At 61.7% G+C, this 19,417-nt stretch overlaps 1 protein-coding gene across 1 annotated transcript; it reads left to right on the top strand.

Moving 5' to 3' along the window:
• Window positions 1-964: 964 nt before the first annotated feature.
• On the top strand, window positions 965-18,258 carry GRIN2C (glutamate ionotropic receptor NMDA type subunit 2C; the record flags this gene model as incomplete). The annotated part of the gene is made up of 13 exons (XM_082859880.1): window positions 965-1,027; window positions 6,235-6,648; window positions 8,918-9,516; window positions 9,820-9,934; window positions 11,030-11,241; window positions 11,398-11,563; window positions 11,907-12,060; window positions 13,604-13,729; window positions 14,044-14,273; window positions 14,659-14,819; window positions 15,320-15,507; window positions 16,459-16,691; window positions 17,158-18,258. 13 exons carry the CDS (start codon window positions 965-967, stop codon window positions 18,256-18,258), a joined length of 3,762 nt encoding a protein of 1,253 aa, XP_082716006.1.
• Window positions 18,259-19,417: the final 1,159 nt, after the last annotated feature.

The following is a 19,417-nucleotide window of genomic DNA, read 5'->3' as shown; positions in this document are numbered from 1 at the left end:
GGGGTCACCTTCCAGCTGCAGCTCCCCTCCAGTCACCAGGTGGCGCTGCAGAGCCAGCTCCCTGTTCAGGGGCCTCCTGGGGGCTTGAGGGGTTTTGGCAGCCAGTGCTGGCACCCACCGTCTTTTTCTCAGCTTGGTCCTGCTGCGGCAGCCGACCTGCCTTCTGCCCACACGGCAGGCACCTTGCCTGCTCTGCTGGCCCTACTGCTGGGTCCCCTCCCTGGTTAGTCCCCAGTACGACCCAAACAAGAACAGAGAGAGCTGGGCAGCAGCTTGCCCCATCTGCTCCCTGTGGCCCCTCTGTCTGGGGCGGGTCCCCCACTCTGTCCTTCCCGCCTTTGTTGGTTTCCAGCCAGACTGACAAGCCTTGAAAAAATAGTACATCAATGTCCGTAGCCTGTTCTCCATCTTTTACACCAGGCCCCAAGATGCTGGCCTCACTTTATAGACAGGGGGCTTCTCGGAATTAACCGGCCCAAGGTCACACACCCAGTGAGCTTCGGGCTCGAACCTGGGGTTCCGGGCAGCCTGTTTTCTCCGAGGTTGCACTTGGCCCCGAGTGTCCTGTCGGGTCTGGGGACACAGCCGTGGAGAGGGGAGAAGGGACGCGAGGGCGGGCAACAAGAGTCCTAGAACAGCACGGGAGCGGGCGGCGGGGTGGGCCGGCCGGGGCGGGCCGGGGCGGGGCGGAGGCTGCGGGCCCCGGTGGGGCGGGCCCGCGCGGGTGGCGGCGGCGGCAAGTGCTCCGCCACAGCCGGTCGGCGAGCCCTGGAAGCCTGGGCGCGGCGCGCTGCCCAGCCCGGGACGGAGCCGGGCGCCGAGCGGGCCACTAGAGGGGCCCGGGGGGCGGGCCCGGTCCAGCGCGCCAGGCCGCGCCACGGGCACCGGCCCCGCGGCGCCCTAGCTCAGGCGCCCGCCGGGCTAGGACAGCACGCGCCAGCGCGCTGAACCGAGGCGCGGGGACATGCAGCGCGCGGGAGGCGGTCGGCGCGGGCTCTGGGCGCGGGCGCAGCGCCCCTTCCCCCCGGTGAGTGGCGGGCGCCGAGCCGGGGGCGCCAACTTCGCCGCCAACTTGGGGCTGGGCTCAGGCGCCGCGCGGGCAAGGACAGCGGAGACAGATGGCACGGCACCGGGGAGAGTCTGTGGACGCAGGGAACCCCAGGAAGGGGGCGCCGGGGGACCGGGACCCTCGGGGACCGGGCCTGGGGTTTGGACCCGGGCGGGCGGAGAGGAGGTGAGGAAGAAGCCGAGGTGACAGGCGCGCGGCGGGCGCGAGGGAAGGGCGCGGGCGAGGCGCCCAAGACATTCGTCTCCTGGGTCGCCGAGCCCTCCAGCTCTTTCGCCCGGCACCGCGGCACCGCAGGGGAGGGTGCGGTGTGGGGACGTGGGAGTCTAGGCTGCGGGCCCCACAACTGTTGCTGTTGGAAGCCGGGCGGGGGCTGGGGAGCGGGGCTGGGGAGCGGGGCTGGGAGCTGGGGCCGTGGCTGGGTTCGGCCAGAGCGGAGGGGGCTGGAGAGGGCACGGAGCAGAGAGGACGAAAGGGGGCTGTCGGTGGCTCCAGGAGCCCGGTCCCCTGCTCCCGGAGGTCTGCTGAGCACCTACCGCGCGCATCTGCCTTCACACTCCCGCCCCTTCACAGGCTGTAAGTCCCCCAGGTCCTCCCCTCCCAGCTCTTCCTTCGGTAGAGCGCTCCCTCCTCTGACCTCAGGAAATCAGCGTGGGCTTCACCGGGTGGTGGGCTCTTCCCAAATGCTGGGCCCGCGCCCGGCGGACCCAGGCTCCGAGGAGGGGAAAGGAAGGGTGGGCGAAGAGGACCTGGGAGAGCCGAGAGCCTGGGTGCGCTGGGCCCTGGCTGCCCCACCAGCGTGTTGCTCTGGTCCTCCGGGGCTTCGACCAGGATCCCCGACGGCGGGGAAGGGGAGCCACTGAGCCTCCTGCGGCAGAAGACGGTTCGTGCCAGGCCTAGGTGGGCAGGGCCAGGTCCAAACGAAGGCAAAAGCACCCAGTGGCCAGAAAATCGCCAAGGGTGCATCCCACGACCCATCCCAAGGTCCTGCTGGGTGAGCGAAGGGGGAATTCCCGCGGGGCCCTGAGGCTCACCCCACTTGTCCTACTGCTCACCCGTCGGGACTTGGGGCCCAGTCCCCAGCCCTCTGACAGTGGCACCGCCCCGGCTCGATCCGACCCGGGCTATGGAGAAACTGAGGAAAGGAACTTGGGCGGCGGGAGCTCGTCTGCTCAGTCTCAGAGCCCGTCTAGTTTCTGGCTGCGCCAGTCCGTTTCCAACCTGCTCCTAAACCCCGTTAGGAATTCGAAGAGGAGCGTGAAGGGGACTGGGTAGGTCGGGAACCGGACTCCTGGGTTCGCCCTAGGGCAGGGCTGGGCTGGTACCCGCCTACAGCCCCGCCTGCCAGGCGAACTCGGCGCCCCCTACCCGCGGGGCTTGGGGTGGCGACCCAGCTTGGGGCAGTGGGGATGGGGACCTGGGAGCCGGGACCCCCTCAGAGGGTAGCAGCGAGGCGGGGGGCGCGGAGTGCGTGGTGCCCAGTTTGGCCGCCAGGAGGCGTGGCGCGGTTCCCCGCGCCCGGAGTTGCCGCCGCTGCTGCGGCCGCATCGCGAGTGTCCTTGAGCCGCGGGTGACGGTGGCCCTCGCCGCTCGCGCCCCCTCCTCCCGGGAGGGGAGCCCGATGCCACGTTCCCTATGAATTATTTATCGCTGGCCTAAAAATACCCAGAACTTCACAGCCCGAGTGTAAGAGATTCCCCCGGGGGTTCCGGGAGGAATCAGCTGGCGGGGGGGCGGGTTCGTCTTGGAGGAGGGAGACCTCGGTGACCGCGCCAGTGGGGGCAAGGTGGAGGGGTGGTCTTCTCCCCTGGCGCCTGGGTTCAGGTCTTAGCTCGGCAAAATGGAGGGAGGGAAACCCGACGGCAAAGCTGAGGCCGCTCACTCGGAGGGCAGTGGATCAAGAGGAGCCGCGCAGCCGGGGTCCCTGGGCGCCCGGGAAACAGCGCGGTTGGTGGGCGGCCATCAGATGTCTGGGGTGTGAGTGCGCGTGCACGTCCGTGTGCGGGAGCCTGCCTGGGATTGGGGGAGCAGGGGGAAGAGAAGAGCCCTAAGCTCGTGGAGGTGCTCAGGCCGTTCAAGGTGATGCTGAGTGTCCCGGAAGTGTCACCATTGCCACTCTCCGCCGGGCTTTTGGGGGGTCCGGGAGTTCATCAAATATTAACAGCACGTTTGTGAAAGGTGCGACGGCAAGTGGGTGGGCAGAGGTCCTTAAGACCACAGTCCAGTATGGGGCAGGGGCATCATGGAGTGGGCAAATTCCTGCAACAGGGGGCAAAATGATGAGGGAGACATCGCAGAGGCATAGCCAGGAGCTCCCCAACCTGGGGGTGGGGGCTGGGGGCGGGGGAGAAGGGCAACTGGCTTACAGCCAGACCCAGACCCTCTGTCTTCTCACCTGTATTTCCAGAGCTGCCAGGCACTAAGGCAGGTGCTCTGTGGGAGAGGGATTTAGGTGGGGCTCTGAAAATTCTGGAATTTGTCCTGTAGACAAGAGAGAGGCAGTGGGAAGAGGACATTGTAACCTGAGGGAACAGCAGAGCAAAGGCCTGGAGATGATGACAGCAGGAGCTGTCTGGCCACCAGACTGGAGGGAGTGTGGGGTGTACGGAGGGGAGGAGAGTTGGGGTGCGTGGGGCTCTGTCCATGAGACCCAGGTGTCTGGACTTCATTTGTGGGCACCAGGGAGCAGCTGTGCTCTTAGAGGAGGGGTGCAGTGGCCAGAGGACTGTTTCAGGCCAGTGGGGCAGGCGGGGGTGGGTGGATGGGAGGCGGAGAGGTGGGAGGCCAGGGGGAGGCAAGTGGGAAATTGGACGAGGCCAGGGCTCGGGGATGACCTCCTACCTTGCGGGGAGGCTGGATGCCACGTGGTGCTGGGACTCTGGAGCCTGGATCTGCCCATTGCTGTTTGAAGCTCAGAGACTGGCCTGATTGGGGCCCCTCCCTCCAGGAGCATTCGGCAATCCCTCCTCATCTCCAGTCCTGGAGGACACCTTCCCAGCACAGAGAGTTTCTAGGGGCAGTCCCCCCTCAGAGCTGAGGGAGGACCTGGGTCCTTCATCTAGAGTCACGTGGTCCAGAAGAAACAAAATGAGAGCCACATGTAGGCACATTAGAAAAAGGAAAAAGGAAAGTGAAATGAATTCTAACACTATATTGTTTAACTCAATGTAGCTAAAATATTTCTTCAACATGTAATCCATATAAAAATATTAGTGAGAGATTTTCTTTTTGTAATACAAAGTCTTCACTCTCCAGCGTGCATATTACACTTCACAGCATACCTCAGTTTGGACAAGCCACATTTAAGTGCCCAGTAGTCATACGTGACTGGTGGCTGCCGTATTTGACAGCGCGGTTCTAGAGCTCAGAGCTGGGAGGCATAAGTGGGGGAAGCTTCGGGCTTCCCAGAGGATGGGGAACCTACAGAGGTGGGCAGAGATGAGCACAGAGAGGAATTGCAAAGGAAGAAATGAGCCCGACAGTGCCCTTTGCAGGTGTGATTTGAAATCCCTCATTGGAGGTAGTGGTGGGCACGGCACGCTTAGGTTCCCACCCTAGAATCACACGCCTCCAGGCTGATGTTCTAAGTCAGTGTACTGGGAAACCATACACAGGGGGAGATTTCAAGAGCACAAAAATGAGCACAGTGTGCCCTCCCCTGCCCCAAATCCTGTCTTCTCATTTTGAAATGAAACCAAGCCCAGCCTGGTCACCATTTGGCTCTCCCCTGTTCAGAAGTTTCACTGGGGATGTCATGGAGATGGAGAGGGTGGCAAAGCTGTGGCCGATGGCCAGCTGGGAGGGAGAGCTGTATCCGTGGGCACCACTCACCGGTGTGGCTGTTTGTCCAAAAGCAATGATGTTTGTTTCGCAGGGATACACGTCAGGCCCTTGGGGTAGGTTAAAAAATCCCTCACACCAGCGATGGCCTAGGGTGGCAGGTCATGTGTGAGATACCCCGAGCCCTGAATGAATCAGTGGTGACACACTCCTGCTGTGGAAGAGCTGCTACTAATTGAGGCCACAGAGGGTAGAGTAGGGATATCCAGTGCCCAGGAGGAGGGGGCTTTGTGCCAAGTAGGATTATGAAGAGCAGGGCCCTTGAGGATGTTAGATTCAGTTTAGGATGGAGAAGGGGTGTGTGTGTGTGTGTGTGTGTGGGTGGGTGGGTGGGTGTATGTGTGTGTTACAAGAGCTGCCTTCCTTTACCTGGCTGTGGGGCTGTCACCTATAGGATAAGGATACTGATAACAGTGGGTAGCCCTCCCACTGCTGTGAAGTAGGTCATGTGATTACTGCAGGCAAGAAATCATGGCTCAGAGAGGCTAAGCAACTTCCCCAAGGTCACACAGTTAGTAAGTGGCAGCACTGGGACTTGAACTCAGGTCTCTCTGACTCATATCCATGCACTTGGTACCAGGTTAGCATTTTTTTAAAAAATAAATTTATTTATTTATTTTTGGCTGAGTTGGGTCTTCGTTGCTGCACCCAGGCTTTCTCTAGTTGTGGCGAGCGGGGGCTACTCTTTGTTGCAGTGCGCGGGCTTCTCATTGCGGTGGCTTCTCTTGTTGTGGAGCACAGGCTCTAGGTGCATGGGCTTCAGTAGTTATGGCACGTGGGCTCAGAAGTTGTGGCTCACAGGCTCTAGAGCGCAGGCTCAGTAGTTGTGGTGCACGGGCTTAGTTGCTCCGCGGCATGTGGGATCTTCCCTGACCAGGGCTTGAACCTGTGTCCCCTGCATTGGCAGGCATACTCCCAAGCACTGCGCCACCAGGGAAGTCCCACCAGATTAGCATTTGCTGTGAACCTTCCTGGGGCAGAACCCAGATGGATGAGTTTCCAAAGGTCTGGCCTTTCTAGCCAAGCCTGATGTTCAACAGTAGAATGGAAGTAGTGAGCACCTATTCTGGTCACGTTCTTCCCGGGTCCTGCCCTCTGGGCTGCGCTTGGACGCTCAGCTAACTTCTCTGTCTCTTTCTCTTTTTCTGTCTGTGTCTGTCTGTCTCCCCCTCTCTCTGCCTCTCTTTGTGGAGGGAGGTTTCTCCCTCTTCTCTTTCATCCTCTGGGTGTGTGTCCCTCTGACTCTGGCCTTTGCCTCCTCTCTGTCATTCATCTTTTCTCTCCGTGCCTCTGTCCCCCTCCCTGTGCCTATCGTGGTCTCTCCGCAGGACCCTCCAGTGGACATGGGTGGGGCCCTGGGGCCGGTCCTGCTACTCACCTCACTCCTCGGTGCCTGGGCAGGGCTGGGCCCGGGGCAGGGCGAGCAGGCTGTGACGGTGGCCGTGGTGTTTGGCAGCTTGGGGCCACCGGAGGCCCAGGCCCGTATCCGCCTCACCCCCCAGAGCTTCCTGGACCTGCCCCTGGAGATCCAGCCACTCACCGTGGGTGTCAACAACACCAACCCCAGCAGTCTTCTCACCCAGATCTGCGGGCTCCTGGGCACTGCCCGAGTCCACGGCATCGTCTTTGAGGACAACGTGGACACCGAGGCCGTGGCCCAGATCCTCGACTTCATCTCCTTCCAGACCCACGTGCCTATCCTCAGCATCAGTGGGGGCTCTGCTGTGGTCCTCACCCCCAAGGTGCCCATTCAAAGTCATGTCCCTACATCCCATGAGCCTGGAGCCAGGCTGGGGCTGGGGGAGAGGGGCTGAGTCTGGGCCAGGGAGACACTTAGGTCCTGGGAACCTGGGATTGGGTGGGCCCAGCAAGGGGGTGAGGGCGGAGGGAGGCCTGGGTGAGGGAGGAGAAGCCTGTGGGAATGATGCTCCTGTGTTCTAGAAGATAAGCTTTCTGAGCTGCTTTCACACTTGTGTCTGGATGAGGGATGGGCAGGTACCAAACCCACCTCTGGTTCTGGGGCAGCCCTCGCCCACCTTCTCCCTGTTTTTCTGGCCTTCCGTGGTCAGGCTCCAGACCCAGAGGTGCAGGGCCAGGCTGGGTGTGGGATCTGATGTAGCTGGCCTGCAGCGGAGAACATCCAAGGGCAGGTCATGCCCTTGCTGTCCCGTGGGGAGAAAGCGCTAAACACACATTCACCAGCAATCACAGCTGGGGTCCTAGTCCTGAAGGAAAAGCACAGGATGCCCCGAGGGAGTCCAGTGGGACCCCTTCTGGGTCTGGGGTTGGTCAGAGAAGGTCTCCTAAGAAATGACACCTAAGCCGGGACCTGGAGGATGAGGGGGGGTGACAAGGTGTGTGTGTGGGGTGGACTGGGGGAGAGTGTTCCAGGCAGAGGGAGCAGGTGGTGTGAACACCCAGAGGTGAGAAGCAGCACAGAGTTTCTGAGGAACAGAGAGGAGCCTGGAGAGGGAGGCGAGGTCCCAGCCACACGGGAGGACACTTGGGTTTTACTCTAACTAAGTGAGGAGCTGAAGAAGGTGTTGAGGGAAGACTGATCTGATTTGCCTTTCTTTTATGATTATATTTTTATTATGGGGAATTTTTTTGTTTTGTTTTGTTTTTTGCTGTACACGGGCCTCTCACTGTTGTGGCCTCTCCCGTTGCGGAGCGCAGGCTCCGGACGCGCAGGCTCAGCAGCCATGGCTCACAGGCCCAGCCGCTCCGCGGCATGTGGGATCTTCCCGGACCAGGGCATGAACCCACGTCCCCTGCATCGGCAGGCGGACTCTCAACCACTGCGCCACCAGGGAAGCCCTATGGGGAATTTTGAGCATACATAAAAGTAGAAGAGTATAATGACCCCATGTATCCCCTATCCACCCCAGGCCAACCGTGCCTCAGCCTTACCCCCACCCACTTCTCCTCTTCTGTTTTATTTTGAAGCAAGGCCCAGACACAATATTTATTCCATCCATAAATACTTCAATACACATCTCTAGATGATAGGACTTTACAAAATAATAAAACCACCATACATCATCACATCTAAAAAATAATAAAAATTCCTTAACATCATAAAGAATCCAGGCAGTGTTCAAATCTTCCGCGTTCTCATAAATGTTTATTTTTATGTCTGTTGACTTGAATCAGGAGCCAGATTAGGTTCCCACCCAGCGATTGGTTGGGATGACTTCGGAGTCTTCCCTCTCAAGGCTCTTCCTCCAACTCTCTCTTTTTTCCTTGCAAATTTGTTTGTTGAAGGAACTGGGTTACTTGTCCTGTAGAGTTTTCTCGGAGTTGCTTTTTTAAAAGATTGGGACAGTCGCAGTGTGGTGAAATCTTGGAGGGGCTGCAGTGGCAGCAGGGAACCCACAGCTAGGAGAGGCTTGCACTAGCCCAGGCTCGATCTTGCAGTGTCCTGGGCGTTTGTGGTGGCAGAGGCGGTAGAGAGGAAGAACATTCTCATCCCCAGGGCTGCATAGAGGATGGTGCTTTCCCAGTTACCTGTGGGCCTGACATTAGCTCTCAGCACGGTGGTTCTCCACCCACCCAGTGCTTTAGAAAAATACAGACACCCAGTGTACCATGTCTAAGAGTCCCATTCAGTTGGTCTGGACTAGCGGGCTCAAGAGTCACCTAAAGAGCTTGTTGAAATACAGATTCCCGGGCGCCATCCTCAGGGATTCTGATCCAGCAGGTGAGCACTGAGCCCGAGAATCTGCATTTCCTACAAGCTCCCAGCTGATGCTTCTGCTGGTTTGCGGTCCAGCCTTGGTCAGGGACGAATATTTTAAAAAATCTCTCCAGGGCATTCTAATGGGCGGCAGGGGCTGGGAACCACGTGCGGGGCGGGCGGGCGGGAAGGAGGTTATCGCGAGACTAGGGCTCCCGGGACACCCAAGACGTTCCGACGCAAGGGTGTGTGGGGTTGACGGAGGGAGTGGAAGTTGGGGCGGGGCGGGACTCGGCTCGCCCCACCCCCCGCTCAGGCCCCACCCCTCCCCCTAGGAGCCGGGCTCCGCCTTCCTGCAGCTGGGCGTGTCCCTGGAGCAGCAGCTGCAGGTGCTGTTCAAGGTGCTGGAGGAGTACGACTGGAGCGCGTTCGCCGTGATCACCAGCCTGCACCCGGGCCACACGCTCTTCCTCAAGAGCGTGCGCGCCGTCGCCGACGCCAACTACGTGGGCTGGCGGCTGCTGGACGTGCTCACGCTGGAGCTGGGCCCCGGCGGGACGCGCGCCCACACCCAGCGCCTGCTGCGCCAGATCGACGCCCCGGTGCTGGTGGCCTACTGCTCGCGCGAGGAGGCCGAGGTGCTCTTTGCCGAGGCGGCCCAGGCCGGCCTGGTGGGGCCCGGGCATGTGTGGCTGGTGCCCAACCTGGCGCTGGGCAGCACCGACGCGCCCCCCGCCGCCTTCCCCGTGGGCCTCATCAGCGTCGTCACCGAGAGCTGGCGCCTCAGCCTGCGCCAGAAAGTCCGCGACGGCGTGGCCATCCTGGCCCTCGGCGCCCACGGCTACCGGCGCCAGCACGGCACCCTGCCCACCCCGGCTGGGGAGTGCCGCGGCCACCCTGGGCCTGTCAGCCCTGCCCGGAAGGCCTTCTACAGGTGGGCACCTGCCCAGGGCATAGGATGGCCACGAGTGGCCATGAGTTTGGGCTCACTGATCACACCTCCCACTAGGTGTGTGCCTGGGGCCAAGTGACCTCACCTCTCTGGGCCATTGTTTCTTCATCTGAGAAAAGAGCAGGGTGTGAGGGTGTGGTGAGGATCTCGAGGGTCAACACAGGGAAACAGAACAATAATTACACAAATGCTACCTGTTGGTGGCAGTGATGAGGCAGAAGGTGGGGGAGGGCACAGCTGGTCCTGGTCAGGGCTAAGAGGACCCTGGCTTCTCCCCCCTCGCAGGCACCTACTGAATGTCACCTGGGAGGGCCGGGACTTCTCCTTCAGTCCTGGTGGGTACCTGGTCCGGCCCACCATGGTGGTGATCGCCCTCAACCGGCACCGCCTCTGGGAGATGGTGAGAAGGGGGTGAGCCCAGGGGCCCTCGGTATCCTTTCATTTTATCCTCCCCTCTTGTCCCACAGCTGAGCAGAGTCCCTTCTGTCCCTCATCCAGCCCCTCATCCTTCAGGTCTCAGCTGAAACATTTCCACTGAGAAGCCTTCCAGGTCTCCCGGGGGTCTGAGGCAGCCCTGCTCCGGGCTCCCACAACACCCTTCACTATAGAACTTATCAAGCACTCTTATTACACAGTCCTGCCCCTGAAGGAGTAACCCACAGCTGTGCTGGCTAGACGGACACGTAAACAAATAGAATTTGGGGTGGTCAGTGCTTAAGAAACAATGTTTGCAAAGCACTATGGGAATAGAGAGGAGGGGCAGAAATTAGTTCTGCCTTCAAAGGAGGAAACTGGGGAAGGCTTCACAGAAGTTGGGATATTTGGGCTGGGCTATGGATGGTTGAGTAGGAGCCCATCGGGAAGGGATAGTAGCCTGGTGTAGACTGAGGGGAAGGAGGGTTTAGAGTTTTTTTGTTTTATTTTGGTTTTGGTTTTGGTTTTTGCCATGCCACGCAGCTTGTGGGATCTTAGTTCCCTGACCAGGGATTGAACCAGGGCCCATGGCAGTGAAGGTGCCGAGTCTTAACCACTGGACTGCCAGGGAATTCCCCTGGAGCATTTTTAAGTGATGTGTTTGGAGGTGTGGGGACTGGGGAAGAAGGGTAGGGTGATGGAGATAAATTGGACCCGTGAAGGGTCTTGAGTGCTGGGCTAAGGACTTTATGTGAAGCTTGGGGGAATGAGTGCGGTGTGACAGGCTCAGGTCTGGGCTTTAGGAAGAGGCCGTGAGCCAGCAGCAGTGTGGAGGCTGGGCTGGAAAGTGGGGGGCCAGAAGCCGGGGAGGCTGCAGGGAGCCCTCTCCTTGGCCAGCCCCTTGCCCTGACTCTCCTGTTCTCCAGATGCTCCCACCCCAGGCCCTGCTTCGTCCTGCCCCGAGTGACCTTAGGTGTGGCGGGAGGATTCTTGGTCCTGCAGGCCTCGCCCAGAGGCCCCACCTATAGCGTGGGCTTAGTGGGGCTGAAGGTCCCGGGCTGAGGCCGGTCATCCTCTGCAGGTGGGGCGCTGGGACCATGGTGTTCTCCACATGAAGTACCCGGTGTGGCCTCGCTACAGTGCTTCCCTGCAGCCCGTGGTGGACAGCCGGCACCTGACGGTGGCCACGCTGGAAGAGCGACCCTTTGTCATCGTGGAGAGCCCCGACCCTGGCACAGGCGGCTGCGTGCCCAACACTGTGCCCTGCCGCCGGCATGGCAACCACACCTTCAGGTCCGCGAGAACACCCGGGAGGCCCGGTGTGAGCCGTGTGCCGCCGTGCGATGGCGGGCGTTGTGTGTGCCTTATGCTTGGGTATAGGAGTGGGCGTCCACCAGCCAGGCTGGGAGGAGCCGCTGGCTCTGACCCCTGCTGGTCTCTTGGTGGCAGCAGTGGTGACACGGCTCCCTACACCAAGCTTTGCTGTAAGGGCTTCTGCATCGACATCCTCAAGAAGCTGGCCAAGGTGGTCAAGTTCTCCTACGACCTGTACCTGGTGACCAACGGCAAGCATGGCAAGAGGGTGCGCGGCGTGTGGAACGGCATGATTGGGGAGGTAGGCCCGGCCCCAGGCCACCTGAGCCCGCCCACCTGCCCGCCTGCTGCCCTGGGCCCCATCCATCCGTCAGCCACCCCCGGATGTTCCTTAGGTGTTTCCTCCTGGTCTGGGGATCAGTCAGGGTGGGACCCAGGCCCAGCTCCTAAGGGTCTCCGAACTGGCAGGGGCACTGTGCTGGCACCAATGATGACCCCTCGGGTCAGTACTGAAAGTGGAGCTCTGAGGACCCAAGTGGGAACAACTGACTCAGCTGGTGGGTGCTGGATGCGGGGCTGGGAGAGGAGTGGGGGAGTCCTCCAGCCTGCGGGAGCCCCTCCTCTGATCCGGGCCTGACCGCCAGGTGTACTACAAGCGGGCAGACATGGCCATTGGCTCCCTCACCATCAATGAGGAGCGCTCCGAGATCGTGGACTTCTCTGTGCCCTTCGTGGAGACGGGCATCAGCGTGATGGTGGCTCGCAGCAACGGCACCGTCTCCCCCTCGGCCTTCCTGGGTGCGGCTCGGGGTGGGCAGGGATAGTGCAGTGGACGTGTGGAGCGTGGGTGGAGATGGGGAGCTTGGGGTGCACCCTCAGAGGGCAGCACTGCAGCCTTGGGTCCTTGGAGGTTAGCCGGAGGCCTGAGCTATGATAGGTGGGTAGAACGGAGAGGGAAGAGGTGACGTCCAGGTTCAGTCCTGAGCCTGGGTGCTCGGTAAGGGCGGGGGATGGGGAGAGCGGGGTAAAAGGTGGCACCATTATGAAGGACAGGAAAACCAGCGAAGCAGGCTGCCTTCAGGAGGTACCTCGTGGGCTGCGACATTGCTTTTTGTTTCATTTTTTTGGCCTCGTGGCTTGCGGGATCTTAGTTCCCTGAGCAGGGATTGAACCCGCACCCTCAGCGGTGAAAGCGCAGAGTCCCAACCACTGGACCGCCAGGGAACTCCTGGGCTGGGCCGTTGGGACAAAGGGAGAAGATTCACGGGGGGTTGGAGGAGCCAACCCAGAGCACGGGAAGCCGGGCTAGTTTCTGACTTGATTAGAAATTCAGCATTTCCTGGGCAGCTCCCTTGTGCCGGGTCCCGTGCCAGGTGCTGGGATCTGGCCATAGTCCTGGCCTGCCCAGAGCGCCCAGTCAGAAGTTCAGGTGGGACTTGCAGTGTGGACTGGTTCAAAGAGCCCTGAGGACAGCTGAGCCTCTCGACCAGGAGCAGAAGAGGGAATCCCAGGTCTGCCTCTTCCTACTGTGTGACCTTGGGCAAGTCACTGAACCTCTCTGAGCAGGGTTCCTCAGCCACAGGGAAGGCAACAAACTCCACTTCGTAGGATGGGCATTGTATCGAAGGAGAAAATGATTTGGGCAGTAATGACTTCTCACTCAGGGAGACTGAAGTGATTTTGTCAGAAACCTCAGGTCGGTCTCCCCAGCCCCTCAGGCCTCGGTTTCTGTGTCAGTAGGATGAGGGGTAAGGCTTGGCTTCAGAGCTCTGATTCCAAGCAGCTCACCCATGCTGGGCCCGGGGTGTGTGTGTGGCGGGGGTGGAGTTCCAGACCCAGGAGCGTGGGCAGCGGTGCTGGCGGCGAGGAAGGAGAGGAGGAAAGCAGAGGGAATTCCCTGAGATTGCTCCTGTGGCTTTGAGGGGCCACCCTCAGGGGCTGAGGGGTGGAAGAGGTTGCAGGCAGGGGCAGGGGGATGGGAGGGCAAAGGGAAAGAGCATGGGGTGCTGGCCCTCTTTTGTGAAAGGAAGTGGGGGGAAGAGGGAGAATGAGAGCCAGGGGAGATGTGGAATCAAAGGGAGGTTTCCTAGGGTGGGTGATGGGTGATGGGACCCTGGCCCAGGGCAGATGGAGGGGAGAGACCAAGAATGCTGGGGAGCCTGACCTCCCTGGGGGATGGCGTCTCTCCTGGGGCTCCACTGCTCTGAGAGTCAGAGACCCCTGAGCTCAGTCCCCGGGGCTGATATGACCACATGGACCCACCTGTCTGCACCCAGAACGCCTGAGCTGTTGGGGGGAGACACGGCGCCGCCTCCTCTGAACCTCCCGCCTCTGTCCCCAGAGCCCTACAGCCCTGCCGTGTGGGTAATGATGTTTGTCATGTGCCTCACCGTGGTGGCCATAACCGTCTTCATGTTCGAGTACTTCAGCCCCGTCAGCTACAACCAGAACCTCACCAGCGGCAAGAGTCAGCTCCCACCTGGGCCCGGGGTCAGGGGCAGGGCTGGCACTCCCAGGAGGGGTGGGCTCAGGGCCAGAGGGCCCTTCAGAGAATGCCCCGTGGGGGAGGTCCCTGGCCTTCCAACAATATGCAGGGGGCCAATCAGATGCATGAGAGAGAGAGAAGCAAGGTGAGTTGACGTGCCCTGGGGTGGGGACAGCCAGGGATGGGGTCTCCACCCAGGACAGAGCAGAGATGGGAGCCGTGGAGTTGGGTGGGCTGAACCTGACCCCCCCTGTGCCGGGCAAGAGGAGCACCAGTGTCCCCCCTTTCACCCCCAGAGTCTGGGGGCCCGTCCTTCACCATCGGCAAGTCTGTGTGGCTTCTCTGGGCACTGGTCTTCAACAACTCGGTGCCCATCGAGAACCCCCGGGGCACCACCAGCAAGATCATGGTCCTGGTCTGGGCTTTCTTCGCCGTCATCTTCCTCGCCAGCTACACCGCCAACCTGGCCGCCTTCATGATTCAGGAGCAGTACATCGACACTGTGTCTGGCCTCAGTGACAAGAAGGTTCTGGAGCCCCAGAGGGTGCTGTTGGAGGGTGGGGGGGGATGCCGCAGCCAGGGGCAGGCCTTGGGTGGGACACAGGACAGTTGGAATCAGTGGAATTTGAACTGGAGGCGGGCGCAGGCAGAAGCGGGGGAGCCTGGGGAGGAGGGGGCTGGGGACGGGGACAGGGAGAGACGGCTCAGGTCCACTGACTAAGTGGCCTTGAGTAAGTCTCTCCCTGTCCCGGCCTCAGTTTCCCCGTTTGTAAAACACAGGCGTGGGCTGGACAGTCTCTAAGACCATGCTGCGCTCGCTATTCAAGTCCAGACTGGGGGGATGGGGTCGGGGCCGGGTCGGCTGGAGGGTTGGAGGAGGGGTTATGAATGGCGCTGCCCTCTGCGCTCAGTTCCAGCGGCCTCAGGATCAGTACCCGCCCTTCCGCTTCGGCACCGTGCCCAACGGCAGCACGGAGCGGAACATTCGCAGCAACTACCGTGACATGCACACCCACATGGTCAAGTTCAACCAGCGCTCAGTGGAGGACGCGCTTAGCAGCCTCAAGATGGGGTGGGTCCGCAGTCCTGCACCCACCCCCTGACTGTCTCTACCCACGTGTCTCCCCGAGAGACCCAAGGTGGGACGGTGAGACTGGGTTGCCATGTAGGACCCCCGGGGAGGGGGTGAGGAGGTTTTGGGGCAGAGTGCAGCTTGAGGACGCCCACCAGAGCCCAGAGACGCAGCTGTGGTATTGACCAAGGTTCAGCCGTGCCCTCAGGTGTTGGTTGTCACCTTCTTAGGATGTTTAGGGGCCTGGAGGGCAGAGAGGGTGTGTCCTCTGGGAGCAGAGTGTCCCCTGGCCTCTCTGAGGAGGAGGGTAGGTGGGGTTCCGAAGCTGTGGGAGGGGGCTTCTCTGTACCAGGACCCCAGAGAACTAGAGAAGGCTCTGCCCATCCATCCCTCCTGGGTGGTGGTCAGTGGGCCCACGTGGCCCAGACCCCTGTCAGGCCCCAGGTTTGGTGCCCTGAACCCCACTTGATCCCTGGCCTGAGGGCTCAGCCTGTCCCCAGGAAGCTGGATGCCTTCATCTATGACGCTGCTGTCCTCAACTACATGGCGGGCAAGGACGAGGGCTGCAAGCTGGTCACCATTGGCTCTGGCAAGGTCTTTGCCACCACTGGCTACGGCATCGCCATGCAGAAGGACTCCCACTGGAAGCGGGCCATAGACCTGGCGCTCCTGCAGTTCCTGGGGGACGGTGGGTGCAGCCGCTGATGGGGGCTGGGGTGGGTCCCAGGTGGGCCACAGAGCCCGTGGTCGGGACAGCTGCCCGACGGCTGGTCAACATCCCCACCACTGTCCTCTGAGTGCCCAGGGCCCGCGGGCACGGAGAGAGGTCTCTGGGGGTGAGAGGTGGGTGCAGTGGCTGGGTGGCGGGTATTAGGAGCAGCGGGATGGAGACGTGGGGAGGGGTTGGTTTGCCGGGAGGGAGCAGGAACTAGCTGGGGAGCCCTTGCAGGATGGGAAGACAGGAAGGAGCTCAGGCCACACGGTGGAGGTTGGGGGCATCTGAACTCCTTTACTTTTCCCCAAGACCCCTCCCCTCCATTGCCATCTTGAGATGACCTGGGGTAGTGCCAACAGCCTGCCTAATCCCAGAGCCAGAACCCAGGTTTGCCTTGGTACCCCGGGGGCTCACACGTGTGAGCGGTCCGGCTGGGCTGCCCCAACACCCAGAGACAGTTTGAATTTAGAGTCCCAACCCTGTGAGATAAAGAACTGTCTGGTTTTCCATCAGTGCCGTAGAATAATGCAAGTGATAACCATGAAGGTGCCTGCAGCCTCCTTGGGGGCCGAGGCCTTTTGTCTCTGTGTGCCCAGCTCCATGCCCGGCGTGTAGGTGACCAATAAGTGTTTGATGAATAAATGAATGATAAAATTTATGCAGTCGACAAGCCTTTGCTGGGCATGTGGAGTGTGGGCTTGTGGGAGGTGGGCATGTCAGAGGCTGGCATCCCCCCCCAGCTCCCACTCTGCTCTCCTTCCTTCCTGCTCATTGACACCCCTCCCCCCATCCTCCCCTGCCGGGCTGGATCCCCGTGTGGTCCTACAGGGGGGTGGTACCCTGGCTCCAGACCCCTCCTCACTCCAGGCTTGGGTGAGCACTGGAAGGGTCCTTCCTGAGCCAGGTGTGCCTCGCCCCCACCAGGGGAGACCCAGAAGCTGGAGACGGTGTGGCTCTCGGGGATCTGCCAGAACGAGAAGAACGAGGTGATGAGCAGCAAGCTAGACATCGATAACATGGCCGGCGTCTTCTACATGCTGCTCGTGGCCATGGGTCTGGCCCTGCTGGTCTTCGCCTGGGAGCATCTGGTCTACCGGAAGCTGCGCCACTCGGTGCCCAACGCGTCCCGGCTGGACTTCCTGCTGGCCTTCAGCAGGGTGGGTGCCCACTCCACCCTAGACAGGCCCCAGCTTCAGGGGCAGCAACCCAGCTAAGTCAGAGCTGGCCATGGCCCCATTTACAGATGTAAAAACTGAGGTCTGGAGAGGTGGCATGGCCTGCCAGCATCACACAGCAGGTGAGAAGCAGAGCCCTTTTCCAGCAGGCAGGGCAGGACTTTGGAGCCGGGCTGACCGGGGTTCGAGTCCTCACTGCCATTTACAAGCTGTGTGACTTTAGGAGAAGGAGTTACCCTCTTGGTGCCTCGGAGAGCTCCACTGTAAGCTCTCCCAGCAGCACACAGTAGGAGCTTAACAAATGTTAGTTACTTCCTGGGACTTAGAGACACCTGGGCTGATGTTTCCCACCTGGGTGTGGGGCGTGGGGCGTGGGGCGTGGGGCGTGGGGCAGTCCCGGAAGGGTGGGCGCCGCTCACGCCGTGTCGGTCTCCTGCCTCCCGTCCAGGGCATCTACAGCTGCTTTAGCGGGGTGCAGAGCCTGGCCAGCCCCGCGCGGCCGCCCAGCCCGGACCTCACCGCCGGCTCGGCCCAGGTCAGCGTGCTCAAGATGCTGCAGGCGGCGCGCGACATCGTGACCACGGCGGGCGTGAGCAGCTCCCTGGACCGCGCCACGCGCACCATCGAGAGCTGGGGAGGCGGCCGCCGTGCGCCCCCGCCGCCCGCCTGCCCCAGTCCGCGGCCGCCCACCCCCGGCCCGACCCCCAAGCCGAGCCCCACGGGCTGCGGGCCGCCGGGCGGGGGCCGCACCGCGCTGGGGCGTAGGGCCCCGCAGCCCCCGGGCCGCCCCCCGACGCCCGGGTCCTCCCTACCCGACGTCTCCCAGGTGTCCGGCCGGCCGGCCTGGGAGGCGCGGTGGCCGTCGCTGACCGGGCGCGGCGGGCGGCACCTCTCGGCCTCCGAGCGGCGCGCGCTCCCGGAGCGCCCTCAGTCGCCCGAGCGCTGTCACTACAGCTCCTTCCCTCGAGCCGAACGGTCAGGGTGCCCCTTCCTTCCGCTCTTCCCGGAGACCCCCGAGCCCGAGAACCTGCCGCTGCTCGGGCCGGAGCAGCTGGCCGGGCGGGAGGCTCTCCTGCGCGCGGCCTGGGCCCGAGGTTCGCGCCCGCGCCACGCTTCCCTGCCCAGCTCGGTGACCGAGGCCTTCGCCCGGCCCAGCTCGGAGCCCTCCCGGTGTGCCCGCCCGGCCTGCGGGCGCTGGACGCAGGCGCAGTCGATGCGGCTGCCGTCCTACCGGGAGGCCTGCCAGGAGCGGATGTGGGCAGGGCCCCCCCCCTGGCCGCATGGACAGCACGCCTGCCTCCACGCCCATGCCCACCTGCCACCTTGCTGGGGGGCTGTCTGCCCTCACCTCCCACCCTGTGTCAGCCACGGCCCCTGGCTTCCTGGGGCTTGGGGGCCTCCGGGGCACAGGGGCAGGACTCTGGGGCTGAGCACAGAATACAGGGACACTGGGGGGCTGGAAGAGGTCAGTAGGGTGGCCTGTGGGATGCATGGCTTCCCCCGACCGTGCACCTGGAGGCGGATCTCCAGCTTGGAATCGGAAGTGTGACGTGTCAGCTATTCTGCTCAGCTGGACTCTCTACCTGGCACTGCCAGCGTTGGGGGGTAGGTGGGCTCGGGCTTTTCTGGCTTCTGCCATGAAATCCTGGCCATGGGAACCCAGTGACAGATGATGTCTTCCATGGTCAGCTCAGCGACCTCAGCAGCCTCAGGTCCTGGTGTGGGCTGGGCTTTTGCTATCTTCTTATGCAAATCCCTTCCCACCTGGCCTGGAGTCACAGGGAGCAGTGGGGTCTCCTTGCCCTGCTGTGAGCCAGTCCCTGGTCGTGGCTTCTGGGGGCTTGGTGTGGGAGCATGGAGGCTGGAGCTCGGTGTTGGGGCAGGGTGGTCCTGCTCCTGGCTCCAGCTGGCTGGAGTTTCTTCTCCTCAGAGTGCTGGGACATTAAACAAACCTTTTACAACCCACTGGTCCTGGCTGCCTCATTCTGCATCCCTGGAGGGGGCACATCAGAGCTGGTAGGCAACAGGAGCATCATGGGAGTATCCCAGATGGGGTGTCTGCCTAGAGCAGGTGGGCAGCTCCCTTTGTGGAGTATCCGGGAGGCAAGGCTGAGAGAGGGCTCCAGGCAGCAGAAGCCACTTGGTATTCAGAGCCAGCTCCCGCCCGCTCTGGTGCCAAATGAGACAAATGTGCTCAGCACGGGGGCTCTGGTGGTGATGGATGGAGCTCATCCTTCAATCTCCTTGAAAAGAAGGGCTCGTGCTAGGGGCTCTGGGGGTTCTTCCCCGCCAGGGGCCCCCATGGGAGCCTGACAATGTTATGGTGGAAACGGCAGAGGGAGGTCTGTTGTGGGGAACCTGCTGGGCTCTCCTGGGCCCTGGCCAGCTGTGTTCGCCCCGCAGTGGCTGTGCAGGGCTCGGACTGCCTGCTGGCTCTGGAAGCCTGGCATGGGTGGCTTCCGGGGTCAGGCACGGCTCAGCCTTGGGAGGGAAAGACCTCCAGGTCAGAGAATCTGTCCCACATCTCAGTTCTCTGTCCTCCCTCTGGGGCTCTCAGCCCCACCTCCTTCCTCTGTCACATGTCACTGGCTGTGAACCATGTAAAAAGATGGCTCTTGCCTACCATTTTCAATGCTTTCACCTCTGGGGTTACATTTAGCCCCACAATGACTAAAGCAAGCCAGCCCTCCTTCCATCCATTCCGCAAA

Source organism: Leucopleurus acutus (assembly GCF_964270905.1).
Source record: "Leucopleurus acutus genome assembly, chromosome: 19".
Classification (NCBI taxonomy): Eukaryota; Metazoa; Chordata; class Mammalia; order Artiodactyla; family Delphinidae; genus Leucopleurus; species Leucopleurus acutus.
This window is presented reverse-complemented; position numbering and strand designations above follow the sequence as displayed.